Source organism: Capra hircus, chromosome 9 (assembly GCF_001704415.2).
Source record: "Capra hircus breed San Clemente chromosome 9, ASM170441v1, whole genome shotgun sequence".
Lineage (NCBI taxonomy): Eukaryota > Metazoa > Chordata > Mammalia > Artiodactyla > Bovidae > Capra > Capra hircus.
Window position 1 is genome coordinate 75,827,599 of NC_030816.1, and position 23,635 is coordinate 75,851,233.

Consider the following 23,635-nt stretch of genomic DNA (forward strand, 5'->3'; position numbering starts at 1 on the left):
GATAACAAAAGTAAACAAATGGATAAACAAGGTAATTTCAAAGTACAGTTAACACTCAAGTGGGGTAAGTGGGATAACAGGATCAAGACTGACTGGTGTAGAGGGTTTGCTTTGGATAGGGTGGGCCCAGATGACTCCCCAAGGAGATGACATGTATGCTGAGTTGTCGGTGATGCTGGGAGGGAGTGTTTTTAGAAATAGCTTCCCTAGGGGAAGTATGTTTAGAAAGAGTATGCTACCATGTGTAAAATAGATAGCTAGTGGGAACCTGCTGTATACGCAGGAAGCTCAGCTCAGTTCTCTGTGTGAACTGAAAGGGAGGGAGGTCCAAGGTTTGGGGGGATATGTGTACACGTATGGCTGATTCACTTTGTCGTACATGGAAACTAACACAATATTGTAAAGCAGTTATACCCCAGTTAAAAAAAGAATACAGTTGGTAGCACATCCCTCAGTTTGGGTATGTCTCATGATTCCTTAGCCTTAGATTCAAGTTAATCACTTTTGGCATTTATCGGTGATCCTATATGAGAGATGGTGTGTTCTCAGTGCATCATGTCAGGAGCCATATGTCAGTTTATCTCATTGTTGATGTTGTAAAAGAAAAAGAAAGGCAGAGAACTAGATTCAACAGACTAATGATACCTGATAATACATGTGATGTATTTTTAATTGCTCTAAGGAATGTTATTGAGATAATTGGTGAATACTCTGGTGTCATTATTAAATTTCTTGAATTTCACAGCCGTATGCAAAGGAATGTCCTTGTCCTTAGAAATAAACGCTGAAGTATTTAGGGGTTGAAAGCTGTGATGTCCGCAAATTACTCACAAATGACTCAGCTGTCATGATTATAATGGACAGAGAGAAAAGACTAGATCAAATGTGATGAATTGTTCTCACAGCTGGTGAATCTAAGTGTGGCATATACTTGATTATTCTTGCAACTTTTCTGTAAGGTTGAAATAAAGCTTTAAAGAAATTATGTACCTGTAACAAATCAGGATATTGAGTAGAAGATGCTCTTTCTAACTATCAAGCTCACAGTATAGTTAAGTGAATAATAAATGGGGTAATAAATAAAGGTTTGGAAAAGGGAGCAGGCAGGCATGGCCGGAGTAAAGATACGGTGTCAGGTAAGGATCTAGAAGGAAAGGCAAACAAGCAGTTATGGGAGGTGCTCTACCAGATGGGGGAGGGGGAGAGCTGGGGAGGGGACGCTTTGCTGAAGTTACTGGGGCCAGTGATGGTGGTAGGGAGATGACGTTGTCTTTGGAGTACCAACAGGACCTGTAGGTGATGTTCAGTAGCAGTTGGAAGCATGAATCTCTAGCTAGAGATGCAGATTGGGGAGCCATCAATTATTGCAGATGGTTGAAATCTCAGGAGAGCATGAAGTAGACCAGTAAAGGTGTCTTATGTGGTGAAGAAGGATTGACGATGAAGTCCAGAGAGTCGCAGGTTAACGAGTGGGTCAAGGAGGATGAGCTGCAGGAGGGACTGAGAGAGGAGGGCCAGATGAGCAGAGAAAGGAAAGCTGCTTAGCAGAGTGGTGGTCACGGCTCCCTCCAGTTCTTTTTCCATACATTGAAGCACCCTTCCCCTGGGTTTATTTAGAATTGACAGAATTTAGGGAATAGCTGCCCAAAACAATGATTATGATTTTGTCCATATTGATTATTAAATGTTTCTTTCTGATAGTAATTAGCTAAGTATTTTAAGGCCGTTTCTGGTCCATGGTTTAAAAACCATGCCATTTGGGCTGAGTATGTGTATATATATTTATATATGGCTTCCCTGCTAACTCAGTGGTAAAGAGTCCACTTGTCCATGCAGGAGGTTCAATCCCTGGGTCAGGAAGATCCCCTGGAGAAGGAAATGGCAACCCACTCCAGTATCCTTGCCTGGGAAATCCCACGGACAGAGGAACCTGGTGGGCTACAGTCCATGGGGTCCCAAAGAGTCAGACACAACTTAGGGACTTAACAACAACTGTGTATATATATACTTTACTAGTTCTGTTTCTCTGGAGGACCCTAATACACAGGATAGCTTCACTGAGTCCTTCCGTGCTTGCGGAGGTTGTTGGAACCAGGGGGTTTGTAGTCCATCAGAAGGGGCAGTGCAGCAGGGCCACAGGTGCTCAACACAGACACCGAGGCTGGCGATCGACAGCAGGAAAGTGGGGCGAGTTTGTCATATCTCCTGCCTGATTTTCCTAGAAGGACAGGACCAATCTATCCATCAGTGCCCCTAGGACCACCATACTTTACGGGACCCATGAGAATGTTTTAAATTCTTTTAAAATCAGGAGAGGGAGAAAAAAATAACTTTGAAGTTGAGAAAATATTTTAATGTGTAATATTTTGTTATGTTCCTCTTCATGCCAATAGGGTGTAGAATACAGTTTTAATATCTGTATGGAGGAAAGAGGCTGTGAAGGTATTAATAAAAGTACACTGTTGGGGTTTAGTCGCCAAGTTGTGTCCTACTCTGTGACCCCATGGGCTGTAGTCCTCCAGGCTCCTCTGTCCGTGGGCTTTCCCAGGCAAGAATACTAGAATGAGTTGTTATTTCTTCCTCCAGGGATCTTCTCGACCCAAGTATCAAACCCATGTTTCCTGCATGTCCTGCTTTGGCAGGCAGTTTCTTTACCATTGGGCCACCTGGGACACCCGTAGGACCCACAAAAGCTAATGGGGTCCTGTGGGGAGATGAAACTGTGCAGAAGCATTGTATAGAGAGCATTGTTAAGCAACAGAAAAGGTGATGGTAAGACAGATAATAGAACACATTTTCCCCAATTTTACTGATACGATAGACATACAGCACAGTGTAAGTTTAAGGCATACAGCATAATGCCTTAAATATATTGTGAAGTAATTACCGCAATAAATTTAGTTAAATTAACACCCATCATCTTATATAGATACAAAAGGAAAAAAAAGAGAATGTTTCTTTCCTTGTGATGAGAACTTTTAGGACTTTTCAATGTAGCACATGATAGTGTTAACTATAGTCACTATGTTGTATATTATAGCCCCAGTATTTATTTATCTTATAACTGAAAGTTTGTACTTTTTGACTATCTTCATCCAATTCCTGCACCCCACACAACCCCCACCCCCTGCCTCTGGTAACTGTAAATCTGATCTCTCTCTTTTTAATGAGATTTTTGCTTATTTTAGATTCCACATATGAGGTCATACAATGCTTGTCTTTCTCTGACTTATTTCACTTAGCATAATGCCCTCAAGGTCCATTTATGTTGTTGCAAATTTTCTTCTTTTCTGTGGTTGGGTAGTATTCCATTTTAAGATATAGATATATTTAGATATAAAAAGTTTGTTTGGTTTTCTGTACTATCTAAGGAAAAGCCTGAATGAACTTTTTGGCCAACCCAGTGTAGTGAAAGTTGCTCAGTCGAGTCGACTCTTTGTGACCGCATGGATTGTAGCCTGCCAGGTTCCTTTGTTAATGGAATTCTCCAAGCGAGAGTATTGGAGTGAGTAGCTGTTCCCTTCTCCAAGGGATCTTCCCAACCCAGGGATCAAACTCAGGTGTCCCACATTGCAAGAGGATTCTTTACCATCTGAGCCACCAGGGAAGCCCCCAAATATTGGAGTAGGTAACCTATCCCTTCTCCAGAGGACCTTCCTGACCCAGGAGTCAAACTGGGGTCTCCTGCATTGCAGGCAGATTCTTTACCAGCTGAGCTTCCAGGGAAGCCCCCTAGTTATAACTATACCTAGATATAGAGATGGGTATAAATATGTCACATTTTCTTCCTTATCCATTCATCCATTGATGGATACTTAGGTGTTTCCATGACTTGGGAATTGTAAATCATGCTTAGAAAATTTTATCTTAAAATTACTTGCTCCCTCTCTTAAAGGTTGACGTAAAATGATGAATATTGAACTGAAGTCCAGCAAAATTTAAATCTCCCTATGACAGTTTTATTGCACTAGAGAATTGCTCTTTTGAAAAATAGGTTTAACTGTATTTCACATTCCTTCTAAGGGAAATATTCCTGAGGAGCCAATTTGAATAGACAACTTGTTAAGAGTTTTAAGCATACCACTCAGCGTAGGAACTGAAATATTACATCTTGGAAAAATTTTCACTTTAAGATAATTTATCAAGTGTTTGATAATAGATGGAGTGAAAAAAAACCCCACTTGAAAAGAAGTCTAGAATCATTAATATGTGAAAAGACATATAGGATTCTGATGAATAAAATGTCTGATCTCTTTGTCAACAGAGGTTTTCATTTCCCCCGTTCCACTCAAAGAAGCTATTTGTGACATGTGACAATGTGACATGTGACAGTGTTCCCAAATCTGCATTCATTATGAGCCTTGAAAGCTACACCCAATACCTCCCATGGAGCTCTATCCAATACAAATGCTGAGAAATTGTTGTCACTTAAAATAGGACCTGAAATTAATTAATTTGCCTGTGGCTTACTTACCTAAGACGTTATCTTGGTAGAGCGAACAGATTAAAAAAAAATTCAAAGGACTTTCAGTTCAGTTCAGTCGCTCAGTCGTGTCCAACTCTTTGTGACCCCATGGGCTGCAGCACACCAGGCTTCCCTGTCCATCACTGACTCCCAGAGTTTACTCAAACTCATGTCCATCAAGTCGGTGATGCCATCCAGCCATCTCATCCTCTGTCGTGCCCTTCTCCTCCTGTCTTCAGTCTTTCCTAGCATCAGGGTCCTTTCCAATGAGTCAGTTCTTCGAATCAGGTGGCCAACGTATTGGAGTTTCAGCTTCAGCATCAGTCCTTCCAATGAACACCCAGGACTGATCTCCTTTAGGATGGACTGGTTGAATCTCCTTGCAGTCCAAGGGACTCTCAAGAGTCTTCTCTAGCACCGCAGTTCAAAAGCATCACTTCTTTGGTGCTCAGCTTTCTTTATAGTCCAACTCTCCCATCCATACATGACTACTGGAAAAACCATAGCTTTGACTATGTGGACCTTTGTTGGCAAAGTAATGTCTTTGCTTTTAACATGCTGTCTAGGTTGGTCATAGCTTTTCTCCCAAGAAGCAAGTGTCTTTTAATTTCATGGCTGCAGTCACCATGTGCAGTGATTTTGGAGCCCAGAAAAGTAAAGTCTGTCATGGTTTCCACTGTGTCCCCATCCATTTGCCATGAAGTGATGGGACTGGATGCCATGATCTTCTTTTTCTGAATGTTGAGCTTTAAGCCAACTTTTTCACTCTCCTCTTTCACTTTCATCAAGAGGCTCTTTAGTTCTTCACTTTTTGCTGTAAGAAGTGGTGTCATCTGCATATCTGAGGTTATTGATATTTCTCCTGGCAATCTTGATTCCAGCTTGTGCTTCATCCAGCTCAGCATTTCGCATGGTGTGCTCTGCATAGAAGTTAAATAAGCAGGGTGACAATATACAGCCTTGACATACTCCTTTCTCGATTTGGAACCAGTCTGTTGTTCCATGTCCAGTTCTAATTGTTGCCTCTTGACAGGCATACAGATTTCTCAGGAGGCAAGTCACGTGGTCTGGTATTCCCATCTCTGTAAGAATTTTCCACAGAGGACTTCATATTAAATGAAAATATAAGCTTCTAAATTGACTAGACCCAACCTGTAACAGCATATATAAACTTGTAGAAAGTAGAAGGAATCTTTTTTAAATTTATTTTTTATTGAAATATAGTTGATTGACTAGGTGTTAGTTTCAACTGTTCAGCAAAGTGAATTAATTATATACACTCTTTTTTTATACTTTTCCCATATAGATCATTACAGAGTATTGAGTAGAGTTCCCTCTCCTATACAATAGGTCCTTATTAGTTATCTATTTTATATATCATAGTGTGTATATGTCAATCCCAATCTCCCAATTTATCCCTCCCTCCTAGGAATCTTCCAAAAAGTGGTTGGAAGGAGATTTATGAATTTATCAAAGTTAAATCTTGTGAACTTGTGATTAATTTTGGAAATGCAGCTCTTTACTACAACAACCTGACTTGCCTTGCAGAACAGAATATTGAATGACGTTCAGAAGAGAATTCAATTCAGGGAGAAATGATTGCATATCTATATATGACGATAACATAGTGATGAGCAGTGTGGGCTTTGGCGTCAGATAGGCTTTGGTTTGAATTCTGGCTGTGCCATTTCATTCCTTCATTCATACATTCTGTGATGTTACTGACACCCGGTCACTGGGGACACAGTGGTAAACAAAACAGGCGTTTTCCTGCCTCTGTGGACCTCATAGTCCAGTGGGGTTATAGATATTAAATAAATAACCATAAAGTAAATAAATAAAATGCTAAAAAAGGAAAAAATCATAAAAGTAAATAAGTAAATTTGGTGATAACATGAAGGATAAGTATTGGGTAACATGAGAGTGAATAACACAGAAAACTAATTTAGATGGAGGCTCAGGGGACATTGACTTAAAGACTGAAAACAGGCTGGGTAGAGTGAGCCAGAGTAAGAGGCCAGACCCAAGGTGGGAAAGGAGTGGGGAGGAGAGGGCAGGGGAGAGAAAGGGAGGGAGAGGAGGAGAAGGAAGGGGACGGGAGGGAGGGGAAGAGGAGAGCCAGAAAACACAGCTGTGAGATTCAGATCAAATGCCTTATCTTTGAACCTAAATTCTTTTTTAGGCAATGTGGATAGTTCTAATAGCTTCACATGGTTGCACTTGGGGTTAAATGACATTGTATTTGAATCATACTTAATACAGACCTACCGTGATTAGTGTTTACTACGTGGTGGCTATAGATACTAATGCCCTCACGGAATTTACATTCTGGTGAGGTGGTCATAGCCAATTCAAGAGTGGAAATAAGCAGAGAGAGGCTAATAGCTGTTTGAAGAGTTTCAGAGAAAAATTCCACATTTATGCTAATTTTGGAAATGATGTTTTAAGTTACAGTCACACCTGAAGAAAAAGGCAAGACAGAACATCTCAGTGTTTGCTGATTAACAAGTGAATGTAAGTTACATATATCAACGAGGTTACAGGCTAAAGATACTGCAGCGTGATATTATACAGTGCGAATTAATATAATTTCCCGTAGTGTCCATCTAGCATGTAAATATAGCTGTTACACAGGGGGTGGCTACAAGCTTCTAAAGGCAGGATGAGTTAAATAGCAAATTTATTCACCAAGATATTTTCCTAACAAGATAGAGAAAAATTACAAATTAGATAGGAGGGGACCTTCACCCTAACAACGACTGAGAGTTATAATTTTGGTTCCTTCAAGATAAACATTTTTTTTTCAGATGTTTTAAACATTTATTCTCATCTGACAAAATGTGGATGAATAAATAATTCCTGGCTTTTCTTCCCCAGTATATCTTGGTCAACTCTCTCCTCTCCCTCCTAGTTTTTTCTGAAACTCTTATCTCTATTCTAGGTTGATCTCTTGGCACAACTAATTTTAAAAATATGAGACTTGCTATTTTCCATTTTTACAAGAGATGAGTGAAATTCCACCTATATTTGTTCCAACAGCACCATTGTTTAGCAATAATGACAGTCTCACAGTCATGTCTGACTCTGAGACCCCATGGACTATACAGTCCATGAAATTCTCCAGGCCAGAATACTGGAGTGGGTAGCCGTTCTCTTCTCCAGGGGATCTTCCCAACCTTGGGATCAAACCCAGGTCTCCTGCATTGCAGGCTGATTCTTTACCAGCTGAGCCATCAGCGAAGCCCCTATACTCACCTAACAGGACATCCACTGGTCTCAGCTGGAGGCTGGGTCCAGATGATAAGCCTTAATACAAGAGGTCTCAGGAATGTGTTTCTGATATTAACTAAGTTGATGTTGTCAAATGGCATTCAGAGAGTTGACTGAAGAAGCAGCATTCATTCATACTGTGCTCTACTTGAGAATTATCCCTGAAAAATAAAGAATCAAGCGAGATGGCTTATTGGACTCCATTGTCTTGACCCTGCTACTGAAGTGCTTTTACTGGACAAAGGCTTGACATGATGCCGCTCAGTTGTTCCACGGGTTTGGAAATTTGTGATTTCCTGTAGTGAGCAACTTGTTTGCTTTACCTCGCGGTCCTGGTAGATCGTGTGACTCAGGTTGATCTACTTGGAAGAGCCCAGGTAAACTGGTCCATTCCTCACGAGTGCTCGGTACCAACAGTACAGTAAGTCCCCTACCACAAACCTTTTACATTACGAACTTTCGAAGATGTGAACACGCATTTGCGTGTCCAGTCATGTAAGTTAGTTCACTTACATACATTGTCACGTGTGTGCATCCTCTACAAGTGGTTGTGCTTTAACTGTACAGTACTGTAAAGAGCACAGTACTACAGTATCTTTGTTGCAAGCCCAGGATGTCTGAAAGCAAGTGCAAAAGCAGAAGCGATGTAATTGGTACTACTGTACTTTTCAAGGTACTGTACTGTAAGATTAAAGGTGTTTTATTTTTTGTGTTTGTTTTTTTAATGTATTATTTGTGTGAAAATTATTGTAAACCTATTCACAGTACTATATGGCCAATTGTGTTAGGTACCTAGGCTAATTTTGTTGGATTTTTGAATAAATTGGACTCAACAAATGTGATTTCGAAATGAAACTCATTCATATGTAAAGGGTTTATTGTACGTCCAGGGTACTTGCTTCCTCTTATTTGTTCTCTCTTTTAACCTTTCTTTCCTGCCATTTTCTTTTTTTTAATCTTTTTTTTTTTGCTTTTGTTTTACTTTATTTTACTTTACAATACTGTATTGGTTTTGTCATACATTGACATGAATCCACCACGAGTGTACATGCGCTCCCAAACATGCACCCCCCTCCCACCTCCCTCCCCATAACAATTTCCTGCCATTTTCTTAATTCCTTATTTTTGTTTTTCTTGTTTTGGCACTGGTAAAAAATAAACTTGAGACGCTGGATGGAAGTTAAAGTCTTTCTCTAAGGTCTAGACGTCTGGTGAACTGTAAAGATTACAGGAAACACTAGTGGCATTGGTCCTGCCGTGGCTTAGGAGAAGCTCTTCAGTGATTAGCTCCCTGATTCTGGGAAAGATTGAAGGTGGGAGGAGAAAGGGACGACAGAGGACAAGATGGTTGGATGGCGTCTCTGACTCAGTGGACGTGAGTGTGAGCAAACTCTGGGAGACAGTGAAGGACAGGGAAGCCTGATGTGCTGCAGTCCATGGGGTTGCAAAGAGTCGGACACGACTTAGTGACTGAACAACAGCAACAAAATTCAGTGATTGGGAAATACATTCCAGAACACCCACAGAATCAAAGGCAAGACGTTTCTCCTGTCAGGGCTCATGGTTATGTGATACATCCATGGTTTTATGGATGTCAATGCTACTATTGAGCTTCCCTGGTGGCTCAGAGGTAAAAGAATCCTCCTGCAAAGCAGGAGACGTGGGTTCAATCCTTGGGTTGGGAAGATCCCCTGAAGAAGCAAATTGCAACCCACTCCAGTATTTTTGCCTGGGAAATCCCACGGACAGAGGAGCCTGGCAGGCTCTAGTCCATGGGGTCACAAAGAATCAGACATGACTTAGGGACTAAACAAAAACAACAATGCTACTATAGATGGACAGGCTCTGATATGTCATAGTGGGAGAATCTGTGTGCTTCCTAGACCAGCCCATCATCCCTGGGGCTTGGGGTGCAGTAGAAGTCAGCCAGCTCCAGAGGCTGGTGGAACTTGGCATAGCAGATGAGATTGGGGAGTGAATCACATGGTAGGATGGGATATTAATAGAAAGAGCCATATACCCATCCATTCCTTTATTCTGCAAATAATTATTGAGCATTTACATTGTGAGGTTCTGGTTAGGTGCTAGGTATGTCTTAGTGGATATCAAAGACCTTAAAAATAATTTTTAAGTTTATTTTTGTTTTTGGCTGTGTTGGGTCTTTGTTGCTGCTTGAGCTTTTCTCCAGTTACTCTGAGGGGGCTTTACTCTTCTTTGCAGTATGTGGGGTTCTCACTTCGGTGACTTCTCTTGTTGTGGACATGGGCTCTAGGGAGCGTAGGCTCAGTTGCTGCGGCTCCTGGGCTTCAGAGCACAGGCTCAGTAGTTATGGGCAATGGGCTTAGTTGCTCCTTGGCATGTGGAATCTTCCTGGATCAGGAATCAAACCTGTGTTTCCTGTATCGGTAGGCAGATTCTTTACCACTGAGCCATCAGGGAAGCCCTATCACAGAGTTTTAAGGGAGAGAGACCTTACATACTTAAATTACACATATCATGTATTCCTTACCACTCTGTAAGTGATCTGAAGGAGAAGCGAAGGCTGCTATGAGAGAATCAGTTCAGTTTCAGTTCAGTTGCTCAGTCGTGTCTGACTCTTTGCGACCCCGTGCACTGCAGCACTCCAGGTTTCCCTGTTCATCACCAACTCCTGGAGTTTACTCAAACTCATGTCCATTGAGTCAGTGATGCCATCCAACCATCTCATCCTCTGTCGTCCCCTTCTCCTCCCGCCTTCAATCTTTCCCAGCATCAGGGTCTTTCTTTATATAGCTGGAAGATAGTGGTGTGGTCAGGTGGGAATTTTGACTGGTCAGGTCCTTCTGAATACTTGCTGAGGCAATTCGGACTTTGAAACAGCACCTATGAGAAGAGTGAGAAGATTGCTATGAAGGGGAATACACAGGCCATTAGTTGATTTTCTTGGTGGTCTTCACCCCTCCTTTGATCTCCCCCAACCTGCCTCCTGCAGAGCTCCTTATGGTGTGATGCAGGTCTTGGAGAGGGGAGAGGGTGAGATTAGGGGGTTCTAGCTTTAGAAAGGAAGGGCTTCCTAAACAGGGGTCTGTCCACTCTAGTAGACTGTCGTCTAGAGTGGGCTGAGGACATCCATGTCGTCTTCATGATAACTAGTGAGAGTTGCTAAGCACTACAATTTCGGATTTGGAATCTGCCTATAACCCAATTTATTCTGAACACAAAAGAGAGAAAAATTCCTTCTAAAAACTTACTGTGGATCTTGCTTTGTTCCTTTGTGAGAATTCTTTTAGGGAGGTTAAAAATTATTTGGTTTCTTTCTAACCTGAAACCTGGAGAGATTACTTGTTGCCAACATGTCCTACTGTCTTCTCATTTTTTACAAAATTTGTCTCTTGGGAGACTTGGTCTCTTTCAGGAGTGTGTATGCTGGAAGTTGTGGCTTCCTTTTAACAGAAGAAATGCTGCTAGGGATGATGAAGTAACATCATTTTGCTAAATTTTCTCTGGGCAGAGTTAAGGGTCACCCCAGAAGAGAGAGCAGGGATGTAGTTGCAACACACATGTTATTTAGGTTGTTTTCTCTTTCTAACTTGTCCTTTGTTAGTTGTGATCTTTTTACAGTTAATAAAAACATTAAGAATCATTGAATTCTTGTTTTAATCCTTGAAGATACTATTTTGGCTATAACATTGTATTATTCCATTCATTTTTGTGGTGAACTTCCTATCCAAGAAGTTGTCAAAACTTTCTTGTTGAATAAAAAATGCATTCCAAGCATTGCTGGAAATTCAGTAATTCTTTCTACCTCTGCTGTCTTGTGCAAGCTGAGGTTCAAGTTCAGGGTTTCCCACTGCCTCTGCAGCCGGTAAAGAATTTACATGGTATTCAGCTTCTTAAATCTAAAGATTAGGATGTTAAAATTGAGAACATAATGAATTGGACTCTTTAAATGTGCTTCCAGCTGTCTCTTAATTAAGAAATTAATTTTAATATTACAATTGCAGCCACTTTTCCTTTAAAAATGAGAACATTACACGTGAAGCTGTAGTTTCTTTTGTCAACTACCACTAATCTTAATCCCCTTCCCCCATTCTCCAGAGGTAATTATTAAATACATTTGGTGAGTATCCACCAGATCATTTAAAAATACTTTTTGTGTTCATACTTATACCTATAGAAAACATTTTATTTTGTTTAACACTTTAAAAATTTTCCTTTTTTTGCTTTTTATTGATTTTTATTCTTTAAGCTAATTTAAAATAACATGCATTTTTGAAACATAAATGGTATCATACTATTAGTTTTGTTCTCTGATTTACTTTATTTGAAAAACAGTATGTTTTTGAGATCTATCCATGCTGCTTTAAATAGATTTAGTTCAGTTCTATTAACTGTTTTCTAGATTCCCATCTTGTTGATGTACTATTGTTGACCAATTCCTATGTTGATGGACACGGTGAACCGTGAACGTTCATGTAGAATTACAAGTAAAATTGTTTGTTCTGGGGTATATGCTGAAGTGCCTCCTGCAGTGTCAGAGACATTTCATACGCACATTCATTAAATGTCCTTTAAACCTAACTTTTCAATTAGATAGTACAGAAAAGCAATTACTGCTTTCAGATCTACTACCAGTTGTTTGCTGTTTGAAAAAGGAATTGCCTTTTTAGCCCTGAATTGCCTCGTTTTCAGATGAGGGTATAAGAACAGTCTCTACTCACAGGTCTGTTGTGAAGACTGAGTGCGGATAGTTCCTGGGTCAGTGAATATTAGATATGTATATGATACATATCTAGTATGTATAATTACATATTTAATATTTGTTAGATCAGGATTAGTATTTGAAGCAAGCCCTCAGAAAGTTTGGCATCTAAGTTTTTCTAACTGCAGTCCTTCCCATCCATGAAAAAATAATTCAGTTTCTTTTGGTGGAGCCATAGTATTAAGAACATTTTGGAAGACTGTATTCTTTTCAACAAAGATGTTGAGATAGAAGGGTTTTTAAATGACACCCAAGAAAATGTGATTAGAGAACAGTGTCAAAATAATAGATCAGCTTTTTCACAAAGCTTGATTTAATGCAGAAATGTCTTCCTCCAAAATTTGCTCCACAACTGCTAAGATGATGACACACCGATTTGTTTCCTGAATTCCATACCCATCACAATGTCCCTGGCAAGCACTTAGGAAAACCCAGAAACCAAATGCAGATGTAAGAAAGAAAAGCAGGAAAGTCCTTCAAAGTCTGGAGAAGAACTGATAGGCAGTCAAAATTGGCATTGGTTGGAGAAATACAGTTTGTTGAAGTTGTATAGTCACTAAGTCGAGTCTGACTCTTGTGACCCCATGGACTGTAGACTGCCAGGCTCCTCTGCCTATGAGATTTTCCAGGCAAGAAGAGTGGGCAGTGGGTTGCCGTTTTTATCTGCAGGGGATCTTCTGGACGCAGAGATCAAACCCGTGTCTCTTGCATTGACAAAAGTATATTCTTTACTACTGAGCCACCAGGGAAGCCCATAAATACAGTTTGCAGTACTTAAGTTATGCACCGTAAATTAGGGGAAAAAACTACGTGAGGGGAAGAAGTTGGAGAGTAGGGGAGAGAGTCTTAGCGAAGATTGCTCACTGGGGCAGCCCTGGAGGCTTGAAGAGGGAAGAGGAGAGAAAGGGAAGGTGATAGGAAGAAAAAGAGAGACCAAAGGAAGCATTCCCCTGTGACAGTGCCTCAGTGACACAGGTGTGCACTGTGGTATGGAATAATGCTGGAACAAAGAGGAGACTGGTTATGAGATGGAAAGATAGGTACTTTTTGTGTGTCAGAGGTAGGCAGCGATTTTCTTCACTCTCTCTTTTTTTTCCTGTCCATGGGAAAATAAGACAACTAAACACTATAGAAGCAAGACTGGCCCAGGGCATTGTCCTCAGGCTGGATAATTGGACGCATTGTGTACCAAGTTATGAATAAGCTGATCTCTTCTTTTTGCCTTTGAGCTTTGAAACCATCCTTTATTCTGAAAAGCCTATAAGCCACCCTGCGAGGCAATTTCAATCATTATCATAATATCAGTAGCCGAATCAAATCATAGGTAGTTGGCTTTCTAAAATTAATGTGAAATTGCTTCATGGATTGGCTGGGAGACCTAATAACTTAGAGTGTCCTCATATGAGGACAAATGGATGAGTTTTAATCTTGCCACTTTGAAATTAGGGTGAAATTAGTTTTTTGTTAAAGTGAAGATTATTTAATATTTATAGAAAAATTTTCCAAAAATTTTATTAACTCTAGGGAGGCTTAATTAAAAGAGCAAAACCCTGAGACGTACATTTCAATCCCTGTGCTACTGGAGTTGTTTCTTTGCCCCTGTGTTCTCCTTAAAGACACTGCATGGCAGAATTTGTGATTTTTGTGGATTCTTGTCCTTGTTCCTTTTTTTTTTTTCATTTAAGGGGGAAATATTTATTCTGATTATGAAATTAATGCACAGTCACTGTAAAAGATTTAGAAAATATAAAAACGTAATAAAGAAAAAAATAAATGTAGTTCTATAACTAAAAGATAACCTTAGTAACATTTCTTCCCAGTAATTTTCTTTTCTTTTAATTATGTTTAATTATGTAATTACTGCATAAATATACCTTCTTGAGAAGAAACCAAAGCCATTCCCCTCCCCAGCTCCAATACTACTGTCAGCCTCAGAGATAAGGATTGTTATACAGCTGATGTGTGTTCCTTCAGACCTTTTTTTCTTCTCTAAATATATTTTCAGAAAAGACACAGTACTTTCCCTTCATGTGTGCTTATGGGAAAAAAAATATCAAACTATGGATCTATACTTTCTTACTTTTGTCCAGTGGTATATCTTGGAGATATGCTTATGCCAAACATACAGGGCAGACTCCTACTGCTTATTCCCAGTCTTCATAGTACGGGAGTGCCTTTTTCAGCAATTGCCTTGTTGATGGGAATTTATATTGTTTCACCCCTTCTCTCTTTTCTGTTATTACTGATAATGGTGAAGTAGGTATCCTAAGACCTACTGTTATGCACATATATGACTGTTTTCCAAGGGGAGATAATTGAGAGGTAGAACTGCTGGGTCATAGTACTTACATTTAAATTTTAATAGAGTGTGATTGAGAAGGTATCCAGAGGGCTTAACCAGCTTTATTTACATCTAAGATGAAGAGATACAGAAAGGTTGAAAATTAAAAGCTGGAACAGAGGTATATGTAGTCAGATACAAACAAAAAGAAATTTGGGATCATGATCTCAGTATCAGAAAGGGCTGAATTATGAGCAGAAATGGTTAAGTGAGATAGATAATGTCACATTATGGTGTTACGTGGTATAATTTACAATGACTATATGCAATTTCTGAATCTTTGCACCAAGTCAAACAGTACTAGGTTCTACTAAGCAAGAATACAAGTGCTACAAGGTGACAGAAAATTACAGTAGCAATAAGAGGCTCTAACTGATCTTTCTCGAGCCCTGATCAAGTTAAAGGATAGAAATAGATAAGACTAGAAATGCCTAATTAAAATGATGAGCAAAGTAGAATGAATTAATCCATATTGAACTTGAAGCTCCAAAGAGCTTCTTTTTATTTTTTGTAGTACTTGAAAAAATTTTATTAGAATGTAATTGATTTACAATGTTGTGTTAATTTCTGCTGTACAGCAAAGTGAATCAGTTATACGTATACATGTATCAACTGTTTTCAGAGTCTTTGCTCATATAGATCATTACAGAATATTGAGCAGACCTCCCTGTGTGATACAGTAGGTTGTTGTCTATTTCATATATATAGTAGTATGTATATGTCCATTCCAATCTCCCAATTTATCCCCCCACACCTTACCCCCTGGTAACCATGAGCTTGTTTTCTCCATCTGTAACTATGAGAATATACCTTCTTTTTATTTTTATTTATCTATTTATTTTGGCCCTGTCCCACAACATGTGGGATCTTAGTTCCCCAATGAGAGATTGAACTTGTGCCTCCTGCATTGGAAACGTGGAGTGTTAACCATTGGACCACCAGGGAAATCCTATATCTTCTTTTTAACTACCCAGTGGATGTTCATAAAACTGAACATTCACAAAAACCTTGATGAATTCCCTGAAGTAGAAATAATAGAGACCAGGAAGATGGTGAAAATGTGTAATGGCTGGTCTAATAAGGACAACATTCCAGTGTGAATGGACTCAGTTCTGAATGGAGACTGGTCCACTCCACTGGTTTACACCTGTGAATGTCAGCCCAGAATGAAGATGGATTGTCTGAGCACAGTGCGATAAAACAGGCATCATAACAAATTCTGAGAACAGAAAGCCACAAACACAATGAAGCCCTTAAAACAACTCAGGTCAATGGAGAAACTCAGTGCACAGCAAAGGAAACTATAAGCAAGGTGAAAAGACAACCCTTGGAATGGGAGAAAATAATAGCAAATGAAACAACTGACAAAGGATTAATTTCCAAAATATACAAGCAGCTCATATAACTCAACACAAGGAAAACAAACAACCCAATCAAAAAATAGGAAAAAGACCTAAACAGACATTTCTCCAAAGAAGACATATAGATGGCTAACAAACACTTGTAAAGATGCTTAACATCACTCATTATTAGAGAAATGCAAATCAAAACCACAATGAGATATCACCTCACACTGGTCAGAATTGCCCTCATCAAAAAGTCTACAAACAATAAATGATGGAGAGGGTGTGGAAAAAAGGGGATGCTCTTGCACTGTTGGTGGGAATATAAATTGATACAGCCACTATGGAAGATGGTATGAAGATTCCTTTAAAAACTAAGAGTAAAATCACCATATGACCCAGCAATCCCACTCCTAGGCATATACCCTGAGGAAACCAGGTTTGAAAAAGACACATGTATCCCATTGTTCATTGCAGCAGTATTTACAATGGCTAGAACATGGAAACAACCTAGATGCCAATCAACAGATGAATGGATAAAGAAGTTGTGGTACATATACACAATGGAATATTACTCAGCCATAAAAAAGAATGCATTTGAATCAGTTCTGATGAGGTGGATAAATCTAGAACCCTATTATACAGAGTGAAGTGAGTCAGAAAGAGATAAATATCGTATTCTAACGCACATATATGGAATCTAGAAAAGCGGTTCTGAAGAATTTATTTACAGGACAGTAATGGAGGAACAGACATAGAAAACAGACTTATGGTCATAGGGAGAGGGGAGGAGAGGGTGAGATGTATGCAGAGTAACATGTAAACTTACATTCAGTTCAGTTTAGTTCAGTCACTCAGTTATGTCTGACTCTTTGCGACCCTATGAATCGCAGCATGCCAGGCCTCCCTGTCCATCACCAACTCCCAGAGTTTACCCAGATTCATGTCCATTGAGTCGGTGATGCCATCCAACCATCTCATCCTCTGTCATCCCCTTCTCCTCCTGCTCCCAGTCCCTCCCAGCATCAGGGTCTTTTCCAATGAGTCAACTCTTCGCATGAGGTGGCCAGAGTACTGGAGTTTCAGCTTCAGTATTGGTCCTTCCAATGAACACCCAGGACTGATCTCCTTTAGGATGGACTGGTTGAATCTCCTTGCAGTCCAAGGGACTCTCAAGAGTCTTCTCCAACACCACAGTTCAAAAGCATCAATTCTTCGGCGCTCAGCTTTCTTCACATTCCAACTCTCCCATCCATACATGACCACTGAAAAAACCATAGCCTTGACTAGACGGACCTTTTTTGGCAAAGTAATGTCTCTGCTTTTGAATATGCTGTCTAGGTTGGTCATAACTTTCCTTTCAAGGAGTAAGCGTCTTTTAATTTCATGGCTGCAGTCACCATCTGCAGTGATTTTGGAGCCCCCCAAAATAAAAGTCTGACACTGTTTCCCCATTTATTTCCCATGAAGTGATGGGACCAGATGCCATGATCTTTGTTTTCTGAATGTTGAGCTTTAAGCCAACTTTTTCACTTTCCTCTTTCACTTTCATCAAGAGGCTTTTTAGTTCCTCTTCAGTTTCTGCCAGGGCTTCCCTGGTGGCTCAGATGTTAAAGCACCTGCCTGCAATGTGGGAGACCTGGGTTTGATCCTCTGGGTCACCATAAGGGTGGTGTCATTTGCATATCTGAGGTTATTGATATTTCCCCTGGCAATCTTGATTCCAGCTTGTGCTTCTTCCAGCCCAGCGTTTGTCATGATGTACTCTGCATATAAGTTAAATAAGCTGGGTGACAGTATACAGCCTTGACATACGCCTTTTCCTATTTGGAACCAGTCTGTTGTTCCATGTCCAGTTCTAACTGTTGCTTCCTGACCTGCATATAGGTTTCTCAAGAGGCAGGTCAGGTAGTCTGGTATTCCCATCTCTTTCAGAATTTTCCAGTTTATTGTGATCTACACAGTCAAAAGCTTTGGCATAGTCAATAAAGCAGAAATAGATGTTTTTCTGGAACTATCTTGCTTTTTCGATGATCCAGCAGAAGCAGAAGATATTAAGAAGAGGTGGCAAGAATACACAGAAGAACTGTACAAAACAGGTCTTCACAACCCAGATAATCACGATGGTGTGATCACTCACCTAGAGCCAGACATCCTGGAATGTGAAGTCAAGTGGGCCATAGAAAGCATCACTATGAACAAAGCTAGTGGAAGTGATGGAATTCCAGTTGAGCTGTTTCAAATCCTGGAAGATGATGCTGTGAAAGTGCTGCACTCAATATGCCAGCAAATTTGGAAAACTCAGCAGTGGCCACAGGGCTGGAAAAGGTCAGTGTTCATTCCAATTCCAAAGAGAGGCAATGCCAAAGAATGCTCAAACTGCCACACAATTGTACTCATCTCACATGCTAGTAAAGCAATACTCAAAATTCTCCAAGCCAGACTTCAGCAATACGTGAACCATGATGTTCAAGCTGGTTTTAGAGAACCAGAGGAACCAGAGATCGAATTGCCAACAGCCACTGGAAACTTACATTACCATGTGTAAAATAGATAGCCAACGGGAATTTGCTATATGACTCAGGAAACTCAAACAGGGACTCTGTACCAGCCTAGAGGGGTGGGATGGGGAGGGAGATGGGAGGGAGGTTCAAAAGGGAGGGGATACATATATATATATATATATATATGGCTGATTCATGTTGAGGTTTGACAGAAAACAACAAAATTCTGCAAAACAATTATCTTTCAGTAAAAAAATTTAAAAAAAGAGGAGAAACTCAGGCTAAACACAACACTACGTAAGGGTCTATAGGACAGAGAAGGAAAGGCTAAGAGGAAACAAGTGGGCATAAATAAATTCATGTGTTCTTTCAGTTTTTGTATTGTTTTTCCTTATCCTTGTAATCCTCTCATGCTTGTATGCATTTCTTCTCATTTCAAGCTACCTCAGAGTGTCTTGAGGGAATGATTTCTGTGGTATACTCCATAGGTAAGCTCAGTGTCTGACCCAGAATAGACTTTTCATAAACATTTGCTGATAGATGTTCTCGAGTCTGCTGGACTTTGAAAGGTGATTTAGATCCTAGCAACTGTCTTCTAAGGGCTTCCCAGGTGGCTCAGTGATATAGAACCCGCCTGCCAATATAGGATCTGCAAGTTCGATCTCTGGGTTGGGAAGATCCCCTAGAGGAGGAAATGGCAACCCACTCCAGTATTCTTGTCTGAAAAATCCCATGGACAGAGGAGCTTGGCAGGTTACAATCCATGGGGTCACAAAAGAGTCAGACACAACTTAGCAACTAAAGGACAACTGTCTTCTAAACTCAGTAATCAAGAGTCTTCCTCCTGTAGACCCTGTTCCAGTGTTAGAGGCAATAGTATCTTAATGTGTAGTTTCTTTTGTCCATGAGCATGGGAAGATGCTAACGCTTCTGGTGGTACTCTGTGTTTCATTGTAATCTCCTCAAATAAAGGCCCACTTCTGAACTGTCTCAGAGGCTGTTACTATTATGGTCAATGGACACAATATTTTTCATAAGAAAGAGATATAAAATTGTAGAATGACTATGTCATGTCCTAAAAAAATCATGTTAGTCAATGAAAGAAATAATCATAGTCATTGAGAAACTTATTTCCCTAAGGAATTTTAGAAAATGGTGTGCCAGGCATGCTATAGTTCAAACAGCTTGTGGGTGACCTAGGTCCTCACGTGGCCTGTTTTGGAAACATGGCTGGAGTAGTTGCTGTGGAGAAATTCCATCTGAATACTGAGTGAGGTTGACAGGATGTGGTTCTCTTCATAGATGCAGTTAAACACTTTATGCTTTCACCCCAGGAGTACATACCTACCATCTTCTTGGTTGTGTTGTGATTGGCAAACACTGCCTGTTACTAAGTGCACTGAAGGTTTTGTTTGGCATCTTGTGCATTGAAACACACTAGTCATGACAACGCTTGTTATGAAATTCAAGGCTTTGAGATGACTTTTGCGTTCATGAGTATTTCCAAACAGTAGTCTTCAGCAGTTCTGTAGCCAGGCAGAGTCATTAACAGGTTTTACTGATGTGGCCCCTGAGGACACTAGATATTCCAGGGAAACCCTCCTTTATATGACCCATTTCATATTCCTTCAGAAATGAATGGCTTTCCTGTATGTCTTTCACAGAGACCGCAAGCCCTGGAAACTTCACAGAAGTGGGTATCTGTCCAAACTTGGGAATAATTCTTGCAGGAGGCAGATGTTGAGGCACAAGCAGGACAGAAACAGAACCAGAGGTTCCAGATGCAGACCTACAGTCCAAACCCATCAAATCTCTTCTGCAGATGTGTTTATTGGGATCGTATTTAAAAAAAAGAAAAAAAACATTTAAATTAGTTACCTAGTTTCAAAATCTGGGACTTTTTTTTTAATTTCAGAAAGTCTGGATAGGACTTCCCCGGTGGCTCAGTGGTAAAGAATCTGCCTGCCGATGCAGAAGACACGGGTTCGATCCCTGGTTCTGGAAGATCCCACGTGCTGCAAAGCAGCTAGGCCTGTGTGCCACCTATTGAGCCTGTGCTCTAGAGCCTGGGAACCACAACTACTGCAGCCCCTGTGCCCTAGAACCCTTGGTCTGCAACCAGAGAAGCCCCTGCAATACGACGCCTGGGCGCTGCAACCAGAGAGTAGCCCCTGCTCGCTGCAACTAGAGAACAGTGTGCAAAACAATGAAGACCCAGCACAGCCAACAATAAATAAAGACAATTTTTAAAAAGTCTGGATGTGGGACTTGTCTTGAAACATTAGAATAATCCGGCCAGGCTGGGATCCCTATTTTTGCATTGGCAGCCATGAGTGGGGCTGGGAGCTCTTCCCTTCTGGGTGGAGAAGAACTCCAGACACCACCACTGTCTCTGGCCTCAGGCATTCGTCTGAGTCAGCTTCATGACCCCAAGACAGGCGATGAGATTGAGAGTAGATGGCATTGTGGGTGATTATGAAGGAGACAGACTTCTACTCTTAAATCACATGGTCTCTTTGATAAACACTTTATTCAACAGCCCAGAGATGAGTTGATAATCTTTGTAGTCTGGAAACAGAAGAACTATGAAAACTGCCTCAAGGTTAACCTCTGGTGGTTCTTCGTCAGTTCTGTTTGTTTTGGTCAAAGGTCAAATAGCACTGGACTAGGGTGGAAGGAAAACTCTGTACAATGGCAAAGGCCAACTCTTCACGCAGCTTGTGGGATCTTAGTTCCCCAACTAGGGATCGAACTTGTGTCCCCTGCAGTGAAAGCACAGAGTCTTGACTATTGGACCACCAAGGAAATCCTGGCAAAGGCCAACTCTTAAATGCCAACCCCAGCTACCATCTGGGGAGAGCTATCTTTCATTCCTGGGGGACCCTATCATTGGTTCCTGGGCTGCCTCCTCCCTCACTTAGAATTTTGAGAATGAGAATGAAATAGTCTGAACCAAATCCTTCTCTGAGCAGCCTTTCCAACATATTTGGATAACAAAGAATGCTTCGGTACTAATCTTGCTTTGCACAGCTGCACAGAAAAGATTGTTTAACTCTCTTCTGTATATTTTGTCTTTTGGGGAACCCTATCAGGAAGCTTATGATCATCTCTTGGAAGTCCCGGTCACTCGGGAGCAGTTAAACCACTATCGGAATGTGGCCGAGGCTGCCCGGAGTGAACTTGCAGCAACGCTGGTCAAATTTGAATCTGCTCAGTCTGAGGTGAGAGTCTCTGTCTTCGTTACTCACAAATGGGCCTTGTTAGCTTCCCGTGGAGTGAAACAGAGTAGAGAGGTGATTAGAAACAGGACAAAGGGACACAGGTTTAAACTTCTCGGTGAATTTTATTCTCTTTTTCTCTTATTGTGCCTCACATGTCTGGTTGGCTTCCCTGCTGGCTCTGTGGTAAAGAATCCGCCTGCCAATGCAGGAGGTGTAAGAGACTCGGGTTTGATTCCAAAGTCAGGAAGAGTCCCTGGAAAAGGAAACGGCAACCCACTCTAGTATTCTTTCCTGGAGAATCCCATGGACAGAGGAGCCTGGTGGGCTACAGTCCATGGGGTCGCAAAGAGTTGGAAGCGACTGAAGCGACTACTAGTACCCTCTGGTTGGGGAGGATTCCTGAAAGACTGTGTTTGCTGGGCTGGGAGGTGAGGTGACCTGAGCTGGATTCTGGCTCTCTCAGGGGAGCTGTCCTTCCTGAGAACACCAGGGGTTCCTGGGGACTTGGGGGGCCACATGGGCCTTGGAGGGCTCTTAGCATCCTTGGGAGAAGCTTTCTTTAAGGTGGATTGCTTGCAATCCGCAGTTCTAGGGGTGGAAATCTGCCTCCCTTTTTTGTGGTGGTTCTGCTTGCCTGGGGAAGATTCTAGGAAGGTGACCAAGATTCATCTACCCTTGGGGCTGGATCCAGTCTATTGTGGAGTTTCTGGGAGATTCTTGCTAGACTCACTGCACTTATAGACTAGTGGCCCCCGGGAATCCTCGGCTTGCCTGTGAGGTAAGTGACAGTCTCACTAGACTGTCAGGCTCCCGTTGAAAGATGAGTTGATAATGTGTGTGTATGTGTACGTGAATAAATGTAGGCATGCACATGCATGCTCATAGTTCCAAAAAGTATAGTAGTAGTAGTGTAGTATGGTGAGAGTCGTTCAGTCGTGTCAGACTCTGCAACTCCATGGGCTGTAGTCCGCCAGGCTTCTCTGTCCATGGGATTCTCCAGGCAAGGATACTGGAGTGAGTAGCTATTCCCTTCTCTGGGAGACCTTCTCAGTCCAGGGATTGAACCCAATCTCCTGCATTGAAGGCACATTCTTTACCATCTGAGCCACCAGGAAAGCCCTTCAAAAAGTATATGTATTCATGAAATTTTCTAATGGGGTGGATCTGGTATCTTATAAGGCACATACTGTGTTCAATATTTTAGTGTGAGAGAAAAGTTAATGTGTTTCCTTTGTATAAATCCTATAATGATTTTCCTTTTCTCCTATATTTTCCCCAGAAATCCAAATATTATTTTTCTTTATCCCCCACAATAAGGGTCCAGAAGGCTGGGGAAGAAATTCTGTAATATAGTGAATAGTCTGTATTGATTTGCAAAAGGGTTGTGGCCATGAAATTACAAATAGCCTACCTGTAGCTTCCTTGTTTCAGCAGCAGCAGCAATAGCAGTAATACAGATTTAAAAAATGAGTTTCCATTGCAAAATATTTTATTCCTTTTTGCAAAATACACCACACCTGTCTCTTGAGTGAGATTCATTCATCACAGGACATTGTTCAATGAAAATGGAACTGCCATAAGACCCAGCAGTCCCACTGCTGAACATACACTGAGGAAACCAAAATTTAAAGAGACATATGTACCCCAGTGTTCATTGCAGCACTGTTTACAATGGCTAGGACATGCAAGCAACCTAGATGTTCATTGGCAGATGAATGGAAAAGGAAATTGTGGTGCATATATGCAATGG

General features: G+C 40.9%; 1 protein-coding gene across 1 annotated transcript in view; it reads left to right on the forward strand.

The window, feature by feature from the left end:
- CCDC170 (coiled-coil domain containing 170) overlaps positions 1-23,635 on the forward strand; it is a gene marked incomplete at its 5' end in the record, with an annotated part of 93,473 nt that overhangs the window by 6,773 nt on the left and 63,065 nt on the right. The window contains one exon of the mRNA XM_013966606.2: positions 21,757-21,885. Coding sequence (XP_013822060.2) covers positions 21,757-21,885 — 129 coding nt within the window. The remainder of the gene's footprint in view (positions 1-21,756; positions 21,886-23,635) is intronic.